General features: G+C 36.9%; 1 protein-coding gene across 4 annotated transcripts in view; it reads left to right on the top strand.

Moving 5' to 3' along the window:
• LOC136831732 (uncharacterized) overlaps window positions 1–27340 on the top strand; it is a 175093-nt gene that overhangs the window by 65309 nt on the left and 82444 nt on the right. For all 4 annotated transcript variants that reach the window (XM_067092361.1, XM_067092369.1, XM_067092375.1 and 1 more), the window contains one exon: window positions 17231–17332. In XM_067092361.1, the coding sequence (XP_066948462.1) occupies window positions 17231–17332 (102 nt within the window). The remainder of the gene's footprint in view (window positions 1–17230; window positions 17333–27340) is intronic.

Here is a 27340-nt window from a genome sequence, read left to right on the forward strand (position 1 = left end):
CTTGCTGCCAAGAGCACACTGAACTTTGCACATATACCTCCAGGCAAATCTGTCCTTTGTTTTTGCAAGGACTATGCTCTTGGCAGGTGGAATGGGCCTTACCCACTCAGCAAGGCTGAACCGAGCAATTTGAACGGCCCTGGTTGCTTGAGCTGAGACATCATTTATGGTGGCCCCAGTGAAAGAACAAAGTTGCCCTTAGAAACTAATTAGGGATAAATTGTTTTTTAAAAGAACTGACCTTTTGTAAAAAAACCCTGTGCCGTTAATATATTACAGCTTACAGGTTAATTTGGTTACCATACGTCAATGTAATCACCTGTTATAAAATCCTGCCAGCAGAAACTTAAACCATTATAGCTTGTTAGGCTCATGGCTTAGTAGGGGATTGCCAAACACAGGGAGTTTGACAGTCCGAACTCCGGTTTCAGGAGAGTGAAACTTTAATTTAAATGCTCACTGAACAGACTGGAAGCACAGTCTGGATACTGATGTTTGCCTGCCGTGAAAGTGGCTGGGGCATCCTTCCAGAAGTCAGAGTCACCGGGAAAGACCATTGAGAAGTTAATCAGTTTCGATGGGACGGGTGAACATACTTGCTTACCTTCTGTGCATGCCTGGGCAGTTTCTGAGCCACCTTAGACATGTTCTTTCATGAATAATCTTGTTCCTCTTTAAAGAGAACATTTTGAAGTCTGGGGATGGGGGTCAACTTAGTGATTTTTGGATGGGATTTTCCACAAAATTATTGGTGTTTGAAAACTTGTGCATGCCTGGGCAGTAGAACTTTTGAAGGGAGAGAGAGAGGGGTTAATCCTTTTGAAAGTGCATGACATTTCATGGGAACTGACCTGGACTAGGGACCTTGTCCGATCTCACCCAAGCCTCCTTGTCAACCTGGGTAGCCTGGGGGGGGCATGAGGTCTGGTGGAAAGTTCCAACTCCTGCAGTCTCTTTTTATGTCCCTAAACCCTCGATGGGGTATCTTCATGCCGGGGAGCATGAAGGGCCAAACGCCAAGGATTTCCCTTGTCAAAGGGAGGAAGAGTGGAGGCATCCGGAATGGGGTGGGACAGTGATGAACCACCAGGCGGATGAACCCGGAGAGCATACTCTTTTCTGGCTCTGCAGCCTTTCTTGATTGAGCTTATCCAACCATCAACTTCTTTGTTAAATTTCTTAGAAGTATATCTTTATGAATGCCTCTGGATCAAAAGCAGGCAGAAGAGGAGGGCTAGCCTTGGCTGTCCTAAATCTCGACCCCTTAACAGGTTTTGGGTGGCAAAAATTATTGTGGAAGCCACTTGGAGGTAGAGCAGCCACGTGGCTTCACAGGAGAAAGGAGTTGCCTTTTTGGAGGTTGGGGACTTATAGCCTTTCAACTTCAAAGTCTTTTTCACCTTGGGGACAGCCGATCTTGACCTGTCCTCAAGGTAAGAAGACTTTGGAAACCCTGAAAGAAGATGTTGAAGATGAAGGGGAATCAAAAAGGAGCCCGCTCCCCTGCCTCACTTACCTCCCTACCTACCTCCTGGTCCGGTTCGGTATTCATAGGCTCCAAGTCGAGATTGATGGCGCCACTTCCTCCGATACTTCCACGCACAAGCTGTCATCCTGGGAGGGCTGAGTCTCTACCGGATCTGTTCAATCAAGGGGGCGGCGACGGAAGGAACAGCCGCAGCGATCCGGCGCGCGGGTAGAGGAGGTTGCAGATGATCTCTGACAGCACATATGGCTTCCCCGACGGGGCGTTCCTCCCAAAACCAGCCACCCAAGCCCTAAGGGTGGCCAAGGAAGCATCACGAGAAGTCTGGTCGGCCTGGAAGAAAACAAGGACTTACTAAACCGGACACTAAGTGAAATGATATATATATAAGGGATATGTCAGGAACCTTATAATTCACTAAAAAAGCAAAGCAATCGGGTAAACTAAGGGCAGTAACTTTAAGCTTACCGACTCGTCCTGAACCTGCTCATACAGAGCGTAGCAAACTTCACAGCCGTCCGGGTGCCAAACGATCAAATCCCCCACCCAGACTGCACACCCGGAGTGGGAGCGGCAGACAAGATGACCGTAGGGCTGGTGCAGCACTGCAGTACACCCGGCCTCCTGACAGCGTACCATCTGTAAGTGGATAGACAGTACATGAGTATGCTAACTTAAGGCGCACCGGAGTAGACCCGGCGGAGATAGGGGCCTTAAACTAGAGCAGGTAATGGGACATGCGAATAGTTAATTACCGGACCTGCCGGAGTAGCCCGGTGGAACGGTGAAGCAAATTAAAAAGTAATACATGACCATAAAGTTAAGGAATGCCGGAGACATTCCGACGGAAATAGAACACCTTAACCTAAGACATGCAACTCATAAAATAAATATAAAAAGGATTGCTGCCGGAGTCCGGCAGGGAAATAAATGGTTAACGACATGGGATAGCAGTACACAGCTGGTCGTGATGTTCCGGTGCGGAAACCTCAGAAATCCCATTACCTCCGCCACTGGTACAGCGGAGGGGGCGGAGTGAATTCACTACTAAATCAGTTCCCACACATATGGGAGAACGAGGCGTGAATCAAGCCAACCGACTGAAAACCAAGACCACCGGAGTGGTAACAGGCAAGAGAGCAACGGGAGGACCAGAGACCGGCGAAATGGAATCAGTTAGGAAGAGCATAACCCTGGATGTGTCCGGAGTTCAACCAAACCCGGAGGAAGGCGAACAAACGAGACACTAGCGAAGTGGGTGAAGCTAATACGGAGGCCAGGAGGATGGGTGACACTCAACTGGGAACCGGACTAGGCTCCCCACGGGGTGACGGCCGTAAGAGACCGACATCCCACACGCGGGGAGGGGATGACACACCACAAGCTATAGCAGGGAGGGAGTAACAAATGGCGGAGTCAAGGGATAGAGGCCAAGTGGATGGAGGAAACCCCCAGACACTGACCGAAACTCCCCACGGGGTGCCGAAACTAGCGTATCGACTTCCCACGCGCAGGGAGGATGAGACACCAGCCAAAAGTACTAAGGGAGGTCAGGCTAATAACACCAGCCTACAGCAACCCAAAACTCTCACCTTTCCCTGAAGGCAAAGCCCAGATAGGGAGAAGGGATAGAGAGGGGAGGAAGGGGGGGGGGAAGGGAGAGAAATTCCCGTGCAGAAGGCCAACCGACAACTGACACATAGGGCAGAAGGGCAAGATACTGTGGAGATCCCTCCCCCCCCCATAGGTGGAGGAGGGGGGGGTTCTCAGAGGCCCAAGCACACCCAAAACAAGCGGTACGGTCGGATGGAACAACGAACGAGGAACTCCCTCAACCAACCCATGCCTCCCTCCGCGACTCAAGCAACACAGTCGGGAGAGAAGGGAGCTGAGACAAGGAAAAAAGCTTAACCTAAACAGCCTAACCCACCGATCGGGACGAGAGGGCTAGGCTAGGATCACTAAACGCTGATATGTACTGCTAAAGTTAACCAAAATAACACAATTACATGTAATATAACTCAAATATATAAAACAATAAAAACTTGTGCTAGGGGTATGGCCTAACAGAGCGAGGCGGACAGGAAGTGGGCAACCAAAATGGCCGCTCCTGACGCCAAGCCAGGGTAAAATTAAATCCATAAATATCCATGTCATCCATTATACCAGAATTCAGAAAAACTGACAGCAAGATAGTACCACCTTGGAGGACAAATTCTACTCGCGCGAGAGCCGGGTGCACGCAAGAAAGGAATTAAAGAAACAAAACAGCAGGAGGAAGCCTCCCCAATGAAAAGATACTAATACTGGCACCAGATCCCGCCGGACGCAGAAAAATACCTCCAAAAGGAACTTCCTGAAGGGGTAAATATGAAACATGAGGAAAATGTAAATGACCCAGAGAAACCTCTGCAGAAACAAGCTGCAAAGGCGTACCCCAAGGTCACCATGGCGGAGGCAAAGCGAATGCAGGAGAATGCCGGATATTTGACCCTGTAATTATTAAATTAAGGGCCAAATAAAAGCCTCGATAACAAGAAAACCCCACAAGAAGATGGTACTTAACTTAGTAGCGGTGAATTCACTGGAAGACATGGTAATCCAAATAAAGGCACAAAATATCGAGCACAAGAAAAAACGTGTGGTCAACAACGCATGCTAGAATGGAATGGGTACAGATGGCGCGGGGGTCATCGGTTGGCGGTCCGGTGAGTGCTGGCGTTGGGTCGGCCCTTCACGTTCCGGGGTTTTTGACATTGGGTTGTCTACAGAGTACAGTCCTGTGGCAGTGGCAATATTCACTCACCCTTACCTATACCGACGTCTATTTCATTTTAGATGATCGATCGGGGGGTAGTAACCCCAGCATTCCTGATAGCTTTTTTCTCTGGTATATTTAGCAATATTTATACCTAGAAATTCGTGTTTAATGGAATTTTACCGGGTGACACAGGTCCGAAGCTCAGAAAGTCATAGAGTGCTTCCCATAGGGTTCTCATAAGACTTTTAGCCACAACAGCAAAAAGTGTCCTGGAAGCCTTTGGTGGCAACTTCTAGCAAGGTGGAAGAGGTTAAGATACTAAGAAGAGTCCTAGCATGGAATTCTGATGAAGCTGTCTCATCTGAGATTCTTCTCATAGGGGTCCCAGATTGCTGATTAGCAACATCCAAGGGGAGCTTTCTCCTTTCAAAAGGGAGTTGAAGTGTTGCTCACTCCTTTGTGGAATTTTTCGAAACTGGGAGGAATGTGGCAAATGGTTTTAGTTCTGCCATTGACTCCCATTTTCTAGTTACTACATAATCCTGAAAGTTTGCCTTCACATGGTTAATTATTTTAAAGGTGAAGGGATAGAAGGCAGGGGGTACTTGATGAGCAAGTTGGGTTTTATTCATAATGGGAGTATAGATCCTATCCACCTACCATTGACCTGGTAAAGGGCATCATCTGTAGCTTTTAATGCTGTATTTGCACGTAAGAAAACTGTTTCCTTTTGAGGTTTCTCCATGTCTGGCAAAGGTGGTATCTGGTGCCATTCCATATTAGGGAATGCTGCTCTGTCTCTAAACTCCACATGTACAACTTCGATCATGGTTTTTCTCTCATTAATTAGATACTTACCATCAGGAGAGAAAATACACATTGAAACATCTCGCCAAGGATTATCAGTATCACCTGGGGAGAATATTGGAGCCCTTGTTATGTTCTGACCTGAAGCTTTATAGTCTGAACTGGTCGTTTTGTTGGCTCCAGTAGGAATTCTAACCTTGGATCTTGTTTGGTTAGTTTGTTTCCACTCTCCCTTTTCGATTGCAGGATGCAGTACTTTTACATTTTGGAGTGTACATCACTGACTTGATTTTTTTAATTTCCTGTTCAGAGTCATACAATATGTCCATTATATATTACCATTCTGTGGAAGGGCTTCTTTGATATTACTCATAATTTACTCAATTTCCGTACAGAACTGATCAAATGCTGCAAACTGTGTATCCCTTTTGGGGGAGCTTGCGTAATCTGACTGAGCATCCACTGCTGAATTGTGACTGCTGTTACCCAGGGGGCAGAGGTCCTGAGTGAGTTACTACTGTATACCCCTCCGAAAATGCAGTCATTTTAAATAGGGTTAACTGAATACTTGTATCCTTTTTGGGGGAAGGATCCTGATCAGCTTCTGAAAGTTGCATGGCGGATTAAATTCCTTCTGGAAAGTTTCTTCCATGGTTAGCTGAAGGTAGTGTCCCTGATCCTTCTGGGTTCAGCAAGGTCATTTCAGTAGGAATATCAACTTCATTTGTAAGATAATCACCTCCAAGAGGAACTTCCTCTATTTCCTCCGCAGGGTTAACCTGGGAGGTATTGGGGACTGATGTTACTTGGCCCAAATATAGATCTTCTGAGAAGGGGTTAAATATTTGCTACCAGAGTTCTGCCGGAAAGATATAATCTCCCCCTTCCTCCCCCTTGCTGAATCCTAGGACCCATCATGACAGCTTGAAACAAGCTGTCTTGTCCATAAAACTTGCTGCCAATAGCACACTGGAAATTTTGCACATATCTGGCGACCAAGCAAATCTGTCTTGTTTTTTGCAAGGACTGTGCTCATGGCAGGTGGAATGGGCCATACCCACTGGCAAAAAGCGAACCGAGCAGTTTGCTATGGAACACTTGAGCTGACGGTCGTGCATAATGGTGGCCCTGTAGTGAAAGAACCAAGTTGTTATTAGAAACTAATTAGTATAAGGTGTTTTTAAAAATGAACACTTTTGTAAAACCATGTGCTGTTAGCATATTACATCTTACAGGTTAGTTTGATTACTAGTGTGTAAATGTAATATCTTTTATAAAATATTGAAGTTAACTTAAACCATTTTAGGTTTAGGTTGACTCTGACAGCATATAGGGCTGCATTGCTTAAACTCTGAGTCCTTTTGCAATGGCTATGTGAAACTTTAATTCTAAATTGTTGTGCCTTATGGACTAATCTTCTATAAACTAATTTGTTTAATAACTAACCCAAGCTACTGTTTTATATGGCTTAGGTGAATCCTTCTAGTATAATCTACATTATTCTAAGCATAGATCTCTTAGAGGATTCTCACTTAACCTATTCTATGCCGTTTCTTATTCTAGGTTTCATTAAAAACCCAAGGATATAAGCAACACAAAAATTAATCCTCTTATAATTTGGTTTTTTGTTTTGTGTAGCTGAGACTACCTTTTTGTCTGATACTCAGCCCCGCTGTTTCTAAATTTCCACTTAATCTAGTTAGGCTATTGCCTGTTCTAGGTTTATATCACCTGTAAGGGTATAGGATTCATAAGACCTTTCCAATGTTATTGACCCTAGAATACTGTTTATATGTACTCCTAGGCTTCCCTTACCAATGTTATTAATCCTAGAATAATGATTATATGTACTCCTAGGCTTGTTGTCCTTTCTTACCCTAGTATAGGGTATTAGCTAATCCAGAATTTTATAGATCACACTTAAATGTACAGGCTATATAAAACTAGCAGCTTGCTAATAAGTAAACACAGTTAGGCTACTATTTTTGTCTAGCTCAGGCTGACCACCTCCCTTGTTTGTATCCAATCCTAGATTATTTGGTCTATTATATGGAATAGTAACCCAATAATATATAATTTTATAGTCAGGTTATCACTTACTCTAATCTAGGATACTGCCTAATCTGGACTATTTAATTCACAAGAGTATGGTTACATAGAACACAATTGCCTTAGTATGTAGCCTTAAGGCTAGGTTACCATCTCATGTGGCACAGGTTACTATTTTCATCTAGTTCTAGATTACTGTCTAGGAAAAGATTGCCCAATAATGGGATGTTTTGTAAAAGTTTATCACATAAACTAAGATAGCTACTGCCTAGTCCTGGATTATTTTAGATCATACTTAAGTATAGAGGCTATATAGAGGGAAAATTTTAGTTTCCTGTTTATCAAATTCTAGGATCCTTGGTGTAAACTAGGCTGCTGCCTAGGACCATAAAAGAATATGTCTTAAAAGGTTCTTACCTTAAATTGGGTTACTACCTAATCCAGGTTATTTAAATCACCTTTAGGGTATGTAATCCTAGGATATAGGCTACTGACAACGTCTTCTATATTTACATTATTCACACTGAATTTGTTAGGCTACCGTCTCGTGTAGGCTACTGCCTAGGATATTGTGGATATTGTTATCTGAAAAGATTATCTAAATTAATAATAAATTGTGGAACATTTCGTTAGTTACAGTTTTAAATTGAATGATCAAAAATTCAAATTTTTGGGGCTTTCGCAAATAACAGAGATTGTGAGAGAGCATCAACCACAGTTTAAACTAACAATTTTTAATTGGGGCTTAAAAATAAGCATTTAACTTTCGAGTTTGGATGTTTCCATGATTCTTGCTGATGAAAACAGTAAGGCGCATTGAACCGTCGTGCACGTAGCTTCCACTAGCAGAGGGTAATGGAGCTAGTCTTTTGCCTGCCCTGGTTGTAAACAAGATGGCAGACACGCATGCGCAATAGTCACTTCTTGCACTTTTTACGTAGGAAAATCTAGGTTCAGCTTCGCTGAAGATAAGGGAAAATGCCCTCTTATCGTTGAGTCCATTATACTCTATCACGTGTCATAGCGTTTTCATTACGACAAAAGACCAGGATAGAAAAATATTTCTTTGATGCTAGTCTAGTCACCATGGAGCGCTGGCACACCATGGGGGGAAACTCCTTGAGGACGAAACAAGCGACTATGTTATAAAAAATTATCGTCATCATAGCTGTTGATTTTTTTTTTTTTTTTTGCATATGTTGTAAAAATGTGAAAGACTTAAATTTGGATGTTGTCTGTATCAGTCATTGGTAAGTGAAAGGGTTAATAATATTTGTAAAAAAGATATTCTGCTTGCTTTATACATAATTTGTTTTGGGGAAATATGGCTTTGTACACTATAGAATAATTGATATTTTTTTAACTGTTTGCATTGTTCCTGGAATTTCCAGGAGCTTGGTAGAATAATATTCATAAGACCCATGCAGTATTAGAAATACATTTCAATAGAATTAACATCTTCCTAATGTTTTTATAATATTTAAGTTTTGTTTGCAGTGATTCCATAAATTGCATTTTTCCATACTTGATATAAAGTATTCATTTCTGTTTACAGTTTAAAAACTCAGTATTGAAGCAGAGTAAATAGAGGTACAACACTTTCTTAGATAATAAGGTCCAGATTCAGTGATTAGAATTTGAACTTGCTTTATTGTCAACTATGAGATATAACAAAAGTAGATCCCATTTACATCTAGCTTGGACCACAAGTTCTCAATTTTTTGCTTAGCTCATTTGGATCCAGCAGTGTAGAAAGAATGGTATTTGTAAGTTTGTTTGGTATGAAGTATCAAATTAATGTTTACTTATATAATTTCATGTGCCCATAATTATAGTTAGTCATGTAGTTCCTCTTAAATTACCATGTTTTTTCTAGGTCAGACTAATGCTGAGTCTAAAGGTTAACAATTAGAATTAAGCACTGTACTGTAATACCAGATGCACTACTTTCCAGAGAGGTAAGTGTGAGACAGTTATCCTTGTCTTTTTTTCACAAATTTTCATAAGGTAAAAAAGAAATTATTTGATGTTTTGTAAAATTTGTTTGCCAGGTTGCATGTTGCTTTAGAAATTCAAATAAATTTGTCAGAGTTGGAGACATGTCCTTTAAAAATGTTGCTTTAACTATCAAGCACTGTATAATGTATGGTGCCAAGTTTAAGATGGCTCAAAGAGTGAGTGATTTATTCACCTGTAATATCTCTTGCACTAACTAGTGAGATACCTTTCCCATTGACCTGGCAAAGTTCTCCATAGACCCCTTTCAAGGGTTAGATTTATATGGTGAAATGAATAAGATGGTTGGGTCTCAGCAGTTGCCATTTTGGTTTGAAGTAGATGGCAAAATTGGTGTTGTGCAAGTGAATCTTAAAATGGAGCGGTATAACTTTCTGCAAATGACTTAAAAATGTTTTATGTACTGATCATATTGAATCAGCATTTATGAACCTGAAAATTTAATTTATGTACAATTGTGAATGCATTCAGCCCAATGCACATTTTTTAAAAAACACTTCATTAATGGTGATTATAGCCATTAAAGATATATTTTCTAAAATTTTTCATTGCTTGTTTTTTACTCATTATTTTTCAAGGCTTGAATTTATCATTTCATTGTGCTTCCTTGTAACAAAAATATCTGGATAAAACTGAGGATGCTTGAAAACAAATACTGTAGTGCATTAAATGAAGCATTATATTGCTGCTGTAGACAGAACTGTGCATTGTGTTGGTATGGTTTTATTATTAATTATTTACTTCTGATATTTTTCCCATTACCATACATTTTTGTGTAACTGGACTGTTTCCTACCATACTATAGCACATACACTACTGGAATATAAATTACCTTGTTTTAAGATGGAAAAAAGTGACCATTTGGTACAAAAATGTTAAGATGCAGGACGTTTGTGATAAATCTGTCCTATGTCAATTTCCATTTTTCATTTGCATTTTTCATTAACCCTTAAACGCCTACTGGACGTATCATACGTTGACTAAAATTGTCTGTTGGGTGCCAAGTGGATGTACCGTACGTCGACTACAAAAAATTTCAACCTTCGGTCAACTTTGACTCGACCGAAATGGTCGAAAAACGCAATTGTAAGCTAAAACGCTTACATTCTAGTAATATTCAATCATGTACCTTCATTTTGTAACAAATTGGAAGTCTCTAGCACAATATTTCGATTTATGGTGAATTTTTGAAAAACTTTTTCTTACGCCCATGTGTAACTTCGGCCGAAAATTTCAGAAATTCTTTTGTCATTTTGTCGTAATTTTTACACTGTTCTATATTAGCCGTTACATAAAGTTTTATATATGAAAATGTGTGCAATTTCATGTAGAATACAACAGAAAATAACTCATGGTTGTAGCTTTTATCAGATTTGAAATATTTTCATATAAATCACGATAACTGCCAAAATTTCAAGCTTCGGGTCAACTTTAACTCGACCGAAATGGTAAAAAAACGCAATTATAAGCTAAAACTCTTACATTCTAGTAATATTCAATCATGTACCTTCATTTTGCAACAAACTGGAAGTCTCTAGCACAATATTTCGATTTATGGTGAATTTCTGAAAAAAAAACTTTCCTTACGTCTGCGCACGGTAACTCGGCCGAACATCTCAAAAATTCTTTCGTCATGTTGTCGTAATGTTTGCATCGTTTTACATTAGTCGTTACATAAACTTTTATATATGAAAATGTGCACAATTTCATGTAGAATACAACAGAAGATAGCTCATGGTTGTAGCTTTTATCAGTTTTGAAATATTTTCACATAAATCACGATAACTGCCAAAATTTCAACCTTCAGTCAACTTTAACTCGACCAAAATGGTAAAAAAACGCAATTGTAAGCTAAAACTCTTACATTCTAGTAATATTCAATCATTTACCTTCATTTTGCAATAAATTGGAAGTCTCTAGCACAATATTTCGATTTATGGTGAATTTTTGAAAAAAACATTTTCCTTACATCTGCGCGGTAACTCGTCCGAACATCTCAGAAATTCTTTCGTCTCGTTGTCATAATATTTGCACCGTTTTATATTAGTCGTTACATAAAGTTGTAAATATGAAAATGTACACTATTTCATGTACAATACAACAGAAAATAACTCATGGTTGTAGCTTTTATCAGTTTTGAAATATTTTCATATAAATCACGATAAATAGAAAAAATTTGACTTTCGGTCAACTTTAACTCGACCGAAATGGTCGAAAACTGCAATTGTAAGCTAAAACACTTACAGTCTAGTAATATTAAATCAATTAGCTTCATTTTTCAACAAACGGGAAGTCTCTAGCACAATAATTCGATTTATGGTGAATTTTTGAAAAAAACATTTTTTTACGTCCGCTCGTTACGAATTCATGCATCATTTTGTGATAATATTTTCTCTGTGTCGCTTTGATCATTTTACAATTTGTTATATACCAAAATCATTGCAATTTAGTGTACAATACAACTAAAAAAAATTAACTCATTAGCTTTAACCGTTGTGCTTACAGCACGATTTGTATACAATTATATAAGAGTTTTTTTCGCTGTCATATATTCCAATATTTATATATGAAAATGATATTTTTTTTCATTTCTGATGGTTGCATACTAAACTTCAGGCAATGACAAAAAAAGGGAGCCAGAAATGAACTCTTAATCTTAAAACCTAAGCGTGCTGTGATTTTTTGAAAAAAACTTTTTTTCCGCTTCGGCGCTAACTCACCGAACGCCGCTGGCATATGGGAGACGTTTTTGTAAATAGAGGCTCGGCGTTTAAGGGTTAATAACTTGCTGTATGAAGAGTTGCTACCAACAGCATAATACATAACCAGCGTAAATGATCATGTTTTAAAAGTGAGAGGCATACGTACGTACACATGATCATTAACCCTTTCATCTACCAGTGTCTGATATAAACGTTGTCCAAATTTAAGTCCTTTACGTATTGATGACTTATGCAAACATAAAAAAAAAAGATTGCACAAACTAGCAGACAAGATGAGGATGATTTTTTAGCAAGTGTTCCTGATATTTTTTAAATAGTTTTAGATTTTTATTCTATTATTACATTTATCTTTTTTTGAGAGAGAGAGAGAGAGAGAGAGAGAGAGAGAGAGAGAGAGAGAGAGAGAGAGAGAGAGAGAGAGACTTTACTTTGTCATTCATTATTCCATATTTTCTTTGGAATAAATACAACTTCTGCATTGCAAAACCCTTGTAATTTATCTTGGTAATTTATCTTTGCTGCAAATAGTGTCTTTTTGGGCAAAAGTGGAAAGTTTTCTCATATCTCATAATTTCTGCTCATTATACCTCCTACATCAAGTTATTTTTTTTTTTTTACACCATTTTATATAGCAATCAGTCAGCTGCAAGGTGAAACAAAATTGAGCGGTGTATCTTGAAAATTGTTGGAACCATGCATCTTTGAACAAAAAAAAAGGTATAAGGAGTTTTTTGCTCATATTGCTTGGGTGACTAGCGCTTTTCTTACGGAAAACGTGATGCTGCTTTGTCATTCATTTTTTTTATATTTTCATTGCTATAATTATAAATTTTTGCATTTCAATAACTAGATAATTTATCTGGGTAGACTATGGATTTACAATGATTACTATATCATAGATATTTTTAGGGGGAAAGCAACAAATTTTCATGTGTCTAGTAATTTCTACTCATTATTTCACTTACAGAAGGTTATTTTTGATGGACGTTTATGCCATTGTATAGAGCAATCATTCAGCTGCAAAATAAACAAAATTGAGTAGAGGCAGTCCCTGTTAACAGCAGGGGTTACGTTCCTGGTCAAGCGCCGCTAACCAAAAATTGCTGCTAATCAAAAATTGGCAATAATAGCACTGATAAACCACTTAATGGCACCTTTAACCAGATATTGGTGCTGCTAACCAGAGATTGGCGCTGATAAACTGCTTACTGGTGCCGAAAATTGTTTACCGGTACCAAAAATCCAGTGAACGGTGTCGCTAGACAAGCGCCGTAAAACCAGATCGCCATTAACTGATGCCACGGGTAAACGGGGACTGCCTGTAGTCTGTTGTGAAAACTGTTGGAGCTATGCATCTTTGAACAAAAAATAAGGTATAAACAATTTTCCCACATATTGCTTTTCTTAACCCTTAAACGCCTGTTCGACGTTGCAAACGTCGACTAAAATTGTCTGTTGAATGCCGAGTGGACGTAGCAAACGTCGACTACAAAAAATTTCAACCTTCGGTCAACTTTGACTCGACCGAAATGGTCGAAAAGCGCAATTGTAAGCTAAAACTCTTACATTCTAGTAATATTCAATCATGTACCTTCATTTTGCAATAAATTGGAAGTCTCTAGCACAATATTTCGATTTATGGTGAATTTTTGAAAAACTTTTTCTTACGCCCGCTGTAACTCGGCCGAAAATTTCAGAAATTCTTTCATCATTTTGTCGTAATTTTTGCACTGTTCTATATTAGCCGTTACATAAAGTTTTATATATGAAAATGTGTGCAATTTCATGTAGAATACAACAGAAAATAACTCATGGTTGTAGCTTTTATCAGTTTTGAAATATTTTCATATAAATCACGATAACTGCCAAAATTTCAACCTTCGGTCAACTTTAACTCGACCGAAATGGTAAAAAAACGCAATTGTAAGCTAAAACTGTTACATTCTAGTAATATTCAATCATTTACCTTCATTTTGCAACCAATTTGAAGTCTCTAGCACAATATTTCGATTTATGGTGAATTTTTTGAAAAAACTTTTCCTTACGCTCTGCGCCAGAAATTCTTTCGTCACGTTGTCGTAATGTTTGCACTGTTTTATATTAGTCGTTACATAAAGTTTTATATATGGAAATGTGCGCAATTTCATGTAGAATACAACAGAAAATAACTCATGGTTGTAGCTTTATCAGTTTTGAAATATTTTCATATAAATCACGATAAGTGCCAAAATTTCAACCTTCGGTCAACTTTAACTCGACTGAAATGGTAAAAACGCAATTATAAGCTAAAACTCTTACATTCTAGTAATATTCAATCATGTACCTTCATTTTGCAACAAACTGGAAGTCTCTAGCACAATATTTCGATTTATGGTGAATTTCTGAAAAAAAAAAATTTTTTCCTTACGCTCTGCCACGGTAACTCGGCGAACATCTCGGAAATTCTTTTCATGTTGTCGTAATGTTTGCATCGTTTACATTAGTCGTTACATAAACTTTTATATATGAAAATGTGTGCAATTTCATGTAGAATACAACAGAAATTAGCTCATGGTTGTAGCTTTTATCAGTTTTGAAATATTTTCACATAAATCACGATAACTGCCAAAATTTCAACCTTCAGTCAACTTTAACTCGACCGAAATGGTCAAAAAACGCAATTGTAAGCTAAAACTCTTACATTCTAGTAATATTCAATTGTTTACCTTCATTTTGCAATAAATTGGAAGTCTCTAGCACAATATTTCGATTTATGGTGAATTTCTGAAAAAAAAAAATTTTTTTCCTTACGTCTGCGCGCGGTAACTCGGCCGAACATCTCAGAAATTCTTTCGTCTCGTTGTCGTAATATTTGCACCGTTTTTTATTAGTCGTTACATAAAGTTTTATATATGAAAGTGTGCGCAATTTCATTTACAATACAACAAAAAATAACTCATGGTTGTAGCTTTTATCAGTTTTGAAATATTTTCATATAAATCACGATAAATAGAAAAAAATTGACTTTCGGTCAACTTTAACTCGACCGAAATGGTCGAAAACTGCAATTGTAAGCTAAAACACTTACAGTCTAGTAATATTCAATCAATTAGCTTCATTTTTCAACAAACGGGAAGTCTCTAGCACAATATTTCAATTTATGGTGAATTTTTGAAAAAAAAAAATTTTTTACGTCCGCGCGTTACAAATTCATGCATCATTTTGTAATAATATTTTCTCTGTGTTGCTTTGATCGTTTTAAAATTTGTTATTTACCAAAATCATCGCAATTTAGTGTACAATACAACTAAAAAAATTAAGTCATTAGCTTTAACTGTTTTGCTTACAGCGCGATTTGTATACAATTATATACAAGTTTTTTTTTTTTCGCTGTCATATATTCCAATATTTATATATGATAATGATATTTTTTTAATTTCTGATGGTTGCATACTAAACTTCAGGCAATGACAAAAAAATGAGCCAAAAATGAACTCTTAATCTTAAAAACTAAAGCGTGCTGTGATTTTTGAAAAAACTTTTTTCCGCTTGGCGCTAACTCACCGAACGCCGCCGGCATGCAGGAGACATTTTTGTAAATAGGGCTTCGGCGTTAAAGGGTTAAGGAGAATGTGGCACTACTTTGCCATTAATTTTTTTTCATATTTTCCTTGCTTTAGTTACAACTTTTTGCATTGCAATAGCTAGGTAATTTACCTCGGTGTGTTATGGATAAAAATGAAGACTATTACAACATTTTTTTGGGGGGGAAAGTGCAAAATTTTGTTTTATCATCATTTCTACTGATTATTCAAGCTACATAAGAGTTATTTGAGGGGATTTTTGTAAGCCATTGTATAGAAAAATTCTGCTGCAAAATGAAACAGAATTAAGTGGTCTGACTTGAGAATTGTTAGAGCTGTGTGTCTTGGAAGAAAAAAGGTATAAACATTTTTACTCTTACTGCTCGAGTCACTGCCACTTCCCACAGATGTAATTGTTTATGAGTCATAAGCGAAAGGGTTAAGTGTGAACACACTACGTTACAATACGTTTTTCGTAAATTGTCTATGTCATTTTCCATAGATATTGTAATTATTGCTAGTGCGTTCTCGTATGAGATATTCTCTTTCGTGTCATGTTTTGTAAAAACGCATACAGCATTTGCCATTTATATGAAGTTCTGTACGAAACAGGAGAGAAGTTCTTAAAACTATTCATTTACTAAGATTGCAATCTTTTCTACGCTTGTAAGGAATGTATTGCTTTGTATTGGAATTAATTTTATTTTCATTGAATAAGTGTAATAAAATTGTTTATTATGTATAAAGTTAGGATAAACATATATTACAAGAGCTTCATTAATATATAATTAAAATACTGTGTATGTTTAGTACTGTATATGGTAATAACTATACTATACCTGTGTTGAATAGTTTACCTTGATTAACAACATTTTGCTGTTAGAACATGGTTCTTGATCTCTAACCCTGTCATAAATCTTGGGACACTTTTACCTGCATGTAAAAGACCTCCAACAGAGATATGCCACCAAAAGCATCAATACATGCTGGATCATGGACAAGTAAAAATGTAAAGATTTGGGAAAAAATGACTTCAGTATCAAGACTATTCCATTAGTTGGCCAGGTGACATGTCTGTGAAAAAATGATAAGTCTGTTCTAAAAAAATGACATAAAAGAACAAGTTTTCTGAGAAAACTATGAAATAGAACTAACAGATAAATGGGGTCAGCCATTGGGATTAAAAGAGGCCCAAATGGATGACCTCCAGATTTAACAATGATGATGATTGTCATGAAAACATTGCTGTTATATTATTCATTATTCTTTTAAAAATTTGGGGACAGCCATGATGTCTATGTGTACAGTTTGAATTGATTAGTCCTACTGTATGTCATAAGAAAGTCATGTTGGTTTTGCCAAAGTAATATGCTCATGAAATACTGGCAGAGGTGACAAGGTCTGTAATAAGTGTATGTATCACTTAGGTGCTAACTATTATGAACTTTTTTGAGGGTATGTACTACAGTTTAAGGTACAAGATATTCTAATTTTTGCTCTATGTTAAAGGAAGAGAACATGTTAGTGAGGAACATACCTTTTGAATCTATGAGATGAGTGGGCCTTCTTATGGTCTATGCTTTTTCAACTACTATCTTAACTCATGCTTGTTCTGCTGCCACAATTTCCTCTCAAGTCTTTGCCATCTTATATTTCAGTTGCATCTGGTATTTCATACTTTTCTAGTATAAAAGATACACTGACTTCATGTCCAGTATTCAGTTCTGGGATGTGGTCCAGAAAGTTTTCAATTAGGGCAAGGTATGTTCTAGAAATCATTGTACAAAGTACTTTAGTTTGAATGTTACCCAAGTCTCCCTTTCAGGTCTCCATTTTCCAAGGACTCCAGTTCCAGTAGGTCCCCATCCTTTGAGGATCCTAATCACAGCCCCCATTCTACTATCAACAAGGAGAATGCCTTGCCAAGGTAGGAGTTTCTTTGAACCAACTGAATTTATTTTTTGCCAGTTTCAGTCCAGATGCATGTGATATTTTTGCATCAGAATATTGTACTTTTGACAAATTTTTATACTGGTAAGTGGGAAAAAGAAGCAAAGCAGAGGTTGTGGCTTACATTCATACCTCTTGATGAGAGCTGTGATGAAAATGGTAGTCATATGATGTTACAGTGCTTGGACCCAAGTGATTATTTCTCATATTAGCCCGAGAAGAACCCTAAAAGAGTTCAGAGGTCTGGTTAAACAAATCATTTATAACTAAATACAGCACCTTGAGTTTGGTAGGTTATCAGGCTGACCTACCATGAACAGAATGGTTATGATATATTTTTATAACATTTGCTGAGAGAATTCTGTTCCTGAAATAATTGCACTCACACCTTTTTGTGAGTGCAATTATTTCAGGAACAGAATTTTCTCAGCAAATGTTATAAAAATATATCATAACCATTCTGTTCATGGTAGGTCAGCCTGATAACCTACCAAACTCAAGGTGCTGTATTAGCATGCATTTGCACTCTTCTTATGTAGTTGGTACTATCCCTTTGAGGAACGTCATGTGGGCTTTTGGATATTTTAGGTTTTATTTGTACTCTTCAAGCAGAAATGAATTTCTTATGAATATTTACAGTTATACCATAAAGTTTTGTTAGTTCAGTTGTCAGTTACTGTATTAAAAGTGTCACATACCCAAGTATAGGATTATAAAAAAATAAATAAGTTATTTTGTAAGTCATTACCTTACTGTGCACTGCATGTCCAATTATTTTCTATATGCATTTCATTTATAGACACTACCATATTAATCCTTACTGGAAGGATAGGCTCTTTTGATCTCCAATAATTTCATATCAAACTTCCGGATTCAGATAATTTGAGTACTGTTATTTTGCTCTATAATATTTGAACAAACTTTGCGCAAAAAATTTCCTATTGTTTGAATAGGCCATAATTGACTTGGGCAACTCTTATGGCAACACAGATACGTCAGTCCAGGATAGGGGGACTAGTGTGACTTGAAATTTCATGGGACATCTTGTATATATACTTAAGGATTGATGTTGGATCTAGTTCTTATTGATTACGAGAGTATGTCAGCTATAATTGTAATTTTGCAAACTAAAGTACGAAGAAATATTAGAAAAACATGTATCACTCGCAAAAAGGTACTGCATCTCCCCATCCCAGTACATCTCGTAAATACTTACCGTAAGTACACTCAGAAATTGTTACTGATTGTATTTCTTATCTGTTATGATATTATGTGAGCTGTAATACAAAAATTACTAGAAATAATATGTAAGCTTAACAAAAATAAGGCATATTTTTACAAGTGTCATGGAAAAGAGGCCCACACAAGGTTGGAAATATTCACTTTCAACTTGCCGTGGAAGGTACAGAAAATTTGTTAGAATTTTTTTCTTATACCATCTCCCTCTTTTCATTGATGTGTTTTTTTTTTTTTTCAACTGGCCAACCTTAAAGTTTGCCTGGTCTATGGGCATTCTTAATATATATTTTAGCATGGCCTGTAAGGGTTAAAAGAAACACCTGCTTTATTAGAAATGTGAGAGCACAGGAGTATAATTGATTATTCAACAACACATCATCTTGATGTTTCATTGTAAGGTCTGAAAGTTTTTGTATTTTTGGGTCAGTGAATTGAGAAGAGGCCCCAAAAAGGTTGAATTTCTCAATTAGTCCTAGTTGGCTGAATGGTATCAAGCTGAGATTTGTTAGTTATAGGCTTGATTTTGTATTGTAAGAAATCGGATTTTTTTTTTAACTTTCCACACTGGATTTTACTGATGTAAACTTAGTTTTTATATAAGTAACTCACCAAGTAATTACATTGCTATGGTTTCTGTTACCTGGCAGCTAAAAATTTTGAAATTCGCTGGTCGCTCTATTTTGTTTGGCTAGGTGACCAACCCCACCCACTTTCAGGGTAAAGGAGGAACAACTAGCTAAAGTATTCAATTTGTTTCTGCTGGCTAATGGCTGTTCACCAGCTTTTAGCAGCAGCTCTGATTTTGGCATTTGCCTTTCCTATTGATTTCTCATCAAATTCTGTGAAGTATTCTTGCTTTGATAGCCTTTCGGAATTGTTAGATAGAGTTAGACTCTGTTTTTTGACCGTTACTGTGATTCTCTTTATAACGGCTTTCCTTAATTAACAATTGTGGCTTTAATTGACTTGTTTTTTTTCCAAATGTCAGACTCAAGTTCTACTAGCTTTAGGTATTGCAGCAAAGGCTGCAATACCCGTTTGTCTAAGGAATCTTACGATTCACATCCTATCTGCACAGATTATAGGGGACAAATTTGTTCAGAAGACTTATGATGTAATGAATGTGTAGACTGGGACAGTAAGAAGTTGAAGACTTTAAGATCTCATTTAAACAAACTGGCTAGAGATAAAAAGAGAGAAGTAATAGCCAGACGGATTAGTAAGTCTTTAGCTAGTCAGGGGTCTCCTGTTGATCATGATATTGATAATGCTAACATCAAGATTGACGCTCCTGTTATTTCTGTTGATCCCGTACCTAGTTTTCCTGCTATGCAACCCACTCCTTTACTTGGCGCTCTCACTTCCGAACCTAACACCATTTGCTAGCCTTGAGTGTAAATTTGATAAAAGGTTCGAATTGATTGTTGAATCTATTGTGCAATTGTTGTGGTGTAGAATAGATAGGGAAATTAGATAGAAAAGAGAGAGAGAGAGAGAGAGAGAGAGAGAGAGAGAGAGATTATAGAAAGAAAAAGTTAGAGAGAGAAGGAGAGAGAAATAAGAATAAAGAGAGAGGCAAAGAACACAGTGATAACGCCCAAATGCTGTTGTGTCATGTTATCAATACGCGGGATGTTTACATGAACCATTGCAGTATATCGTGTTGTAGCCATAAAAACAGTCATAAAAGTGAGAAATAATGGCCTCGCGATTGAAGCTAACCAAAACATGAGTCAGCACAGTCTAAATGCTTACAACAGCTGATTCTATAGCCCCGCCTTCTCAGGAAGGTGTTTTCGTGGAAGTTCCAGGAAGAGATAGGAGTTAAAGACGTTCTTTTACTAAATGAAGAGTTACCAGAATTTGTCAGAATGGATAATTCTTTAGTCCACATGAAGGGTGATACTTGTGAAGTTTATGTCCAGAACTACTCGGATAACAAACTAACACTTTATGCAGGCATTGTCTTTTGTAAAGGAATACCTATTAACAATCCATTACTAACATTAGAAGATGAAGCACCCAGTGGCGCCCAATCTTCCCTTGGCACCAGAGTGTCACCATGCTTATGCTGCCGACGCTTTGACTCCTTCAGCTGTTATTGTTCCTTGAGCAGTTGGGCCTTCCTCTGTGTCTCAAACTTCCACGCCTCAGGCTTTACCCTCTTGTAGCAAGCAAGCGCCCTCCGTGGTAGACCCAATTCAGAGCAAGCTCAACAGTATTTTGAGCCTGTTGAAGAAGGCTCCATCAACCCCCCAACCTACGGACTTGGCTTTGTCTCTTGTATCCTCGGACGAGGAAGAAGAAGTTATTGCTCAAGATGCTCGTCCTTCAGCTTATGCATCACTGCTAAGGTATCCTCTTGTTACTTTCCCAAATTGCTTTTCGCCTGCAGCTCCTTTGCCTGTGTTGACTTTTCTTGGGGAGTCATAGTCTTCCGAGTCTTCGAGACTACCCAAGTTAGTGCTATCTTCTTCTGTCAAGAAATCCTTTGGTATTATTGAGGGATGGCTCCCCATCGATGAGGGACCCACCTTGACGTGGTGAGGGGGCTCTTGAACCTCAGGAATCTGTTCCCAGGTTTGAGTCCAAGAGTCCCATATACCATTACTGTATATATTTCTTTGAATAAATTTTTGTGGAATTTTCCACTTTTGCTAAAATTTATCGGACCTGATAAATAGGAAAAGATATCATAGCTGGGATTGGGTTTATATTCGAAGCTAAATAGCTTTGCAAACTATTGCCAAATGCAGGCGTCAGTCCTTTGATAAGGGTATGTCAGGCTAAGTGGCCAATTTTCAGAGAATGGTGCAGGAAGGGCAGAGTGTCGTCTTCTCAGACATCTATAGCTGAAATAGCAGATTTTGTACTATATGTTAAGACTGACAGGAACCTGTCATCCTTGACGATCAAGGGTTATAGGGCCATGTTAAGTTCTGTCTTCAGACACAGGGGAGTGGCCCTTTCCCCTAATCAGGATTCATCTGCTCTAATTGATCGTTTGACACTATGAAACAGAAAGAGGTAGCAGTAGTGCATGGAACCTAGATGTGGTCCTTAAATGGCTGTCTGGTCCCCAATTTGAGCCTATGCATTCGATTTCCCTGAGAGATCTAACTAGAAGGACCCTCTTTCTAGTCACTTATGCGACCACAAAACGAATCAATGAGGTTCATGCAATAGACAAAAGAGTAGGTTTTTCCCAAGAGAATGCTGTCTGTTCCTTCCAATCCATGGCCTCATTCCTTTGCAATTAAAAGCTTGTCTGAGTTTGTAGTCCCAGATGAGGAAGAGAGAGTATTGTGTCCTGTGAGAACTCTAAGGTTTTATCTTCACAGAACAAAGAAGATTTATGGTCCTTCAAACATCTTATCATGTTCTGTTAAGAATTTTCTTGCCACTTTCAAAGAATGCCCTGGCATTCTTCCAAATAGAACAAACACTCATCAGATGCCCATTCTTCTGTTGAAGATGAGGTTTTTCCATTGTGTAAAGTGAGAGCTCATGAAATTAGGGCTATAGCCACTGCGTTGGTATTCAAGCGTAATTTGTCTCTCTCCTTGATATTGAAAGCGACTTTTTTGAAATGTAAGTTGGTCTTTGCAACTCGTTATTTGAAGAAAATTTAAACGATAATTGCAGTACTTTGGGCCCATTTTCGGGCAAGGTGTTGGGGGAAGAAGCGTAGGAAGCAGTCCTTCCTTCCTTTCTTTGCCTTGATTTGAGGTTGTTGAGTTTTTTAAGGGAGCCTGAGGGTACAGTGTACCGGAGTGCCCTCCAGTCCTTTGTAGTTGGGCAGTGGTTTTTAACTTTTTATGGTATTAGATGACATTTATTTCATTGTCGTTTTTTCTGTATTGCACCCTGGGCAGGGGCAACATTATTACCTTTGTCAGCATTTGGTATCATCCTTGCTACAAGGTACCCACTAATATAGTAGGTGAGCCTCGGCTATACCACCCCACCACTATACGATAAGGAGAGTGCCAATAGAGGCAGTACCTTCCTGCAGCAGCTCCCTTGTCAGGTAAGGAAACATCAGGCATTTTTTAATGCTAGCAGTCCTTTATATTCCCAAATTCATTACTACTGTTAATGTTTTGGGGTAGATTTGTTCATGCATCCTACCTCCTGTCAATGTGGGAATCAGCAATGTAATTACTTAGTAAGTTACTTATAAAAAAATGACATTTTTATGATAGAGTAAAGTTTTATATATACTTACCAAGCAATTACTTGATTGGAGCCCTCCCTGCTCCCCTCACATGAACATTATGGCACAAACAAATTGAATATTTTTGCTAGTTGTTCCTTTCTTACCCCGAAAGTGGGCGGGGTTAGTCACCTAGCCAAACAAAATAGCGTGACCTGTGAATTTCATAATTTTTAGCTGCTGGTTAACCCTTAAACGCCCACTGGATGTATCATACGTCGACTAAAATTGTCTGTTGGGTGCCAAGTGGACGTACCGTACGTTGACTACAAAAAATTTCAACCTTTGGTCAACTTTGACTCGACCGAAATAGTCGAAAAATGCAATTATAAGCTAAAACTCTTACATTCTAGTAATATTCAATCATGTACCTTCATTTTGCAACAAATTGAAAGTCTCTAGCACAATATTTCGATTTATGGTGAATTTTTTGAAAAATCTTTTCCCCAAACGCCCAGACGCAGATAACTCGGCCAAAATTTCAGAAATTCTTTCGTCATTTTGTCGTAATTTTTGCACTGTTTTATATTAGCCATTACGTAAAGTTTTATATATGAAAATGTGTGCAATTTCATGTAAATACAGCAAAATACAACCCATGGTTGTAGCTTTTATCAGTTTGGAAATATTTTCATATAAACCACTATAACTGCCAAAATTTCAACCTTCGGTCTACTTTGACTCGATGAAATAGTCAAAAAACGTAATTGTCAGCTAAAACTCTTACATTCTAGTAATATTCAATCATTTACCTTCATTTTGCAACAAATTGGAAGTCTCTAGCACAATATTTCGATTTATGGTGAATTTTTGAAAAACTTTTTTCCTTAACGTCTGTGCCAGAAATTCTTTTGTCAGCGTTGTCGTAATGTTTGCACCGTTTTATATTAGTCATTACATAAAGTTTTATATATGGAAATGTGCGCAATTTCATGTAGAATACAACAGAAAATAACTCATGGTTGTAGCTTTTATCAGTTTTGAAATATTTTCATATAAATCACGATAAGTATCAAAATTTCAACCTGGTCAACTTTAACTCGACCGAAATGGTAAAAAACGCAATTATAAGCTAAAACTCTTACATTCTAGTAATATTCAATCATGTACCTTCATTTTGCAACAAACTGGAAGCCTCTAGCACAATATTTCGATTTATGGTGAATTTCTGAAAAAAACTTTTTCCTTACCCACAGACTAGAAAACTGACTGAGACCCCAACATCTGAGAAATTCTTTTGTCAATGTTGTATAAAGTTTGCATCTTTTCATTAGTCGAAAAATTACATAAACTTTTATATATGAAAAAAGTGCGCTAATTTTCTAGAATACAACAGCAAATAGCTCATGGTTGTTGCTTTCATTCAGTTTCAAAACATTTTCACATAAATCACGATAGATGCCAAAATTCCAACCTTTGGTCAACTTTAACTCCAGCCAGTTAAATGGTCAGAAAACGCAATTTAAGTTTAAAATCTTACATTCTAGTAATATTCAATCATTTAACTTCATTTTGCAATAAATTGGAAGTCTCTAGCACAATATTTCGATTTATGGTGAATTTTTGAAAAAAAAAAATTTTCCTTACGAAGAGGTAACTCGGCAGGAACATGAAATTCAGGCATTACAAGTTGTCGTAATATTTGCACCGTTTTATATTAGTCATTACATAAAGTTGTATATAAGAAAATGTGCTGCAATTTCATTACGATAAAACAGAAAATAACTCCTGGTTGTAGCTTTTATCAGTTTTGAAATATATTCATATAAATCTCGATAAATAGAAAAATTTGACAGTTTTGGAAACTTTAACTCGAGAAATGTTAGAAAACAGTCAATTGTAAGCTAAAACATTACAGTCTAGTAATATTCAATCAATTAGCTTCATTTTTCAACAAACGGGTCTTAGCACAATATTTCGATTTATGGTGAATTTTTGAAAAAACATTTTTTAGGGTGATGAGTCTGAAATTAAGACTCATGCATCTTTTGTGATAATATTTAATCTGTGTTGCTTTGATCGTTTTACAATTTGTTATATCAAAAATCATTGCAATTTAGTGTACAAACAAAGAAAAAAAATAAGCTGTTTTTTAGCCAAAATTTGCATGAATAGGTGACAATTTGTATAAAATTATATTGAAAAATTTTTTTACAGTTTTATTTTAATATTTTATATTTAATGATATTTTTTCATTTTAATGGTTACATACTAAATTTCATCAATGACAAAAAATTTTCTTAAAATGAATTAATCTTAAAATCACAGTTTTTAAAGACTTCCACCCATTTCTATTTTTGATTTTTTGAAAAAATTTTTTTATGTTTTTCAGCGTTGATTTTTCATGCAGAGGCATAAATCTACTGTTTTTGACAAAAGAGAGGCTCGGCGTTTAAGGGTTAATAGAAAATATAGCAATGTAATTACTCAGTAAGTATATATAAAACTTTATTTTATCATAAAAATGTCATATTTCCACTTATTTTACAGTAATGTATGTTTGTCAGTGACCATGTACATTACATCTCTTCATGTATCCATTGTACAGGCAGTCCCGCTTACTGGCATCATCAGTTAATGGTGTTTCAGTCTTACAATGCTTGGCTAACAACATCGTTAACCAGATTTTCGTTGCCGGTAAGCGGTTTATCGGCATCGTTAAGTGGTTTATCAGTATTGGTGAGCAGAGTGTTGCGATAAAATAATGTTTTTAACGGTGCAAAGCAGTTTTCAAACAAACCCACTCATCATAAATGCCATTTATTACCATAATTATTGTGATTTTCTGGTTAATAATGATTGGCTCAGTCGAGTGCACCTTGGTACCTATGAATGGAACCCCTGCCATTAAGAAGGTAAAGAATAAACGTAAATAATGACTACGACTAAAATTGTCTGTCAAGTCCAGTGGACATATATTTGGTCTGTCGACTAAAAAAGTTTTGATAAATACTGGCAGAAAAAAGTTAAGGCCCAACTTTCGAAAGATTTTTAAATGCCTTGAGGGATGCTAAAGTTCACGGAGACTTGTTGTTTTGAACAGATCACCAACAGCCAAATAACAACATTTCTTTCAGATCTGCATACAGAGCATCTGGCATCTCAGAAATTCTTTTGTCACTTTGTTGTAAAAAACAGGGTTTTATATTAACAGATTACATAAAGTTTTAATATGAAAATTTCGCAATTTCTCTAGATTACAACAAAGAACAACTATGGTTGAAAACTTCTATAAGTTTTGAAATATTTTCTATAAATCACGATAAGCTGCCAAAATTTCAACCTTTGGTCAACTTTGACTTACCAAAATGGTCAAAAATGCAATTGCAAGCTAAAACTCTTACATTCTAGTAACATTCAATCATTTACCTTCATTTTGCAACAAATGAAATCTATAGCAATATTTTGATTTATGGTGAATTTTTAAAAAAACTTTTGCCTTCCACGTCCAGTATGAAGCTTTTGTAACTCTGCCCAACAAAACTCATATGAAATTCTTTTGTCACTTATAACAGAAATGACAGACACTGTTTTATATTAGGCGTTACATGTTTATACATGAAAATGATAACTGCAATTTTTGGGAGAACCAGTGAAAATGTGTGTCAATTTCACTAGAATACAACAAAAATAATTTTGTTGTAGCTTTTATCAGTTCTGAAATATTTCCATCTAAATGATGTGTGACAAAATTTAAATGGTTTTAAGTCAAGGTTGACTCAACTGAAATGGTCTAAAAAAATCTCAATTGTGAGCTTAAAACTCTTATATTCTAGTAACTGGATTCAATCATTTACCTTCATTTTGCAGCAAACGGAAGTCTGCACAATATCCCAAGATTTATGGTAGAATTGAGGAAAAAAAAAACATTTTTCCTTCCTCTGCCAGGACCTCAACTCTTCTGAAAATAGTCAGAATTTTTTAGTCACCTGATAAGTAAGAGAGGTCACCGTTTTATATTAGGCCTTACAGAGAAAGTGTTATACATGAAAAACACAATATCATGAGAATACAACAAAAATAACTCATGGTTGTAGTCTTTTATCAGTTTTGAAATATTTTCATATAAACTCGATAAAGAGCCAAAAATCGACCTTCAGTTTTTAACTCAATGCCAAATGGTCGAAAACTCAATTGTCAAGCTAAAAGTCTGAAGTTTAGTAATATTCAATCAGTTAATCATTTTGCAACAAACAGAGGAAGCCTCTAGCACAATATTTACAGCTTTATGGTGAATTTGCATCATTTTGTGATAATATTTTCTCTGTGTTCTTTGAACCTTTTAAATTTGTTGTATTCAAAATCATCGCAATTTAGTGATACAATAAAAAAAAATAATAACTCAGTTAGCTTTACCCCATTTGAAAGGAGGATTATTTGTATATAATTAAAGATGCCCATATTGAGATAACAATGCTTCATATATTCCAATATTTTTATATGATAATGATATCTTTTTTTCATTTCTGATGGTTTCATACTAAACTTCAGGCAATGAGAAAACCTTGGCAAGGTGAACTCTTAATCTTA

The sequence above is a fragment of the Macrobrachium rosenbergii genome, chromosome 4, assembly GCF_040412425.1.
Source record: "Macrobrachium rosenbergii isolate ZJJX-2024 chromosome 4, ASM4041242v1, whole genome shotgun sequence".
In the NCBI taxonomy this organism is placed as follows: domain Eukaryota; kingdom Metazoa; phylum Arthropoda; class Malacostraca; order Decapoda; family Palaemonidae; genus Macrobrachium; species Macrobrachium rosenbergii.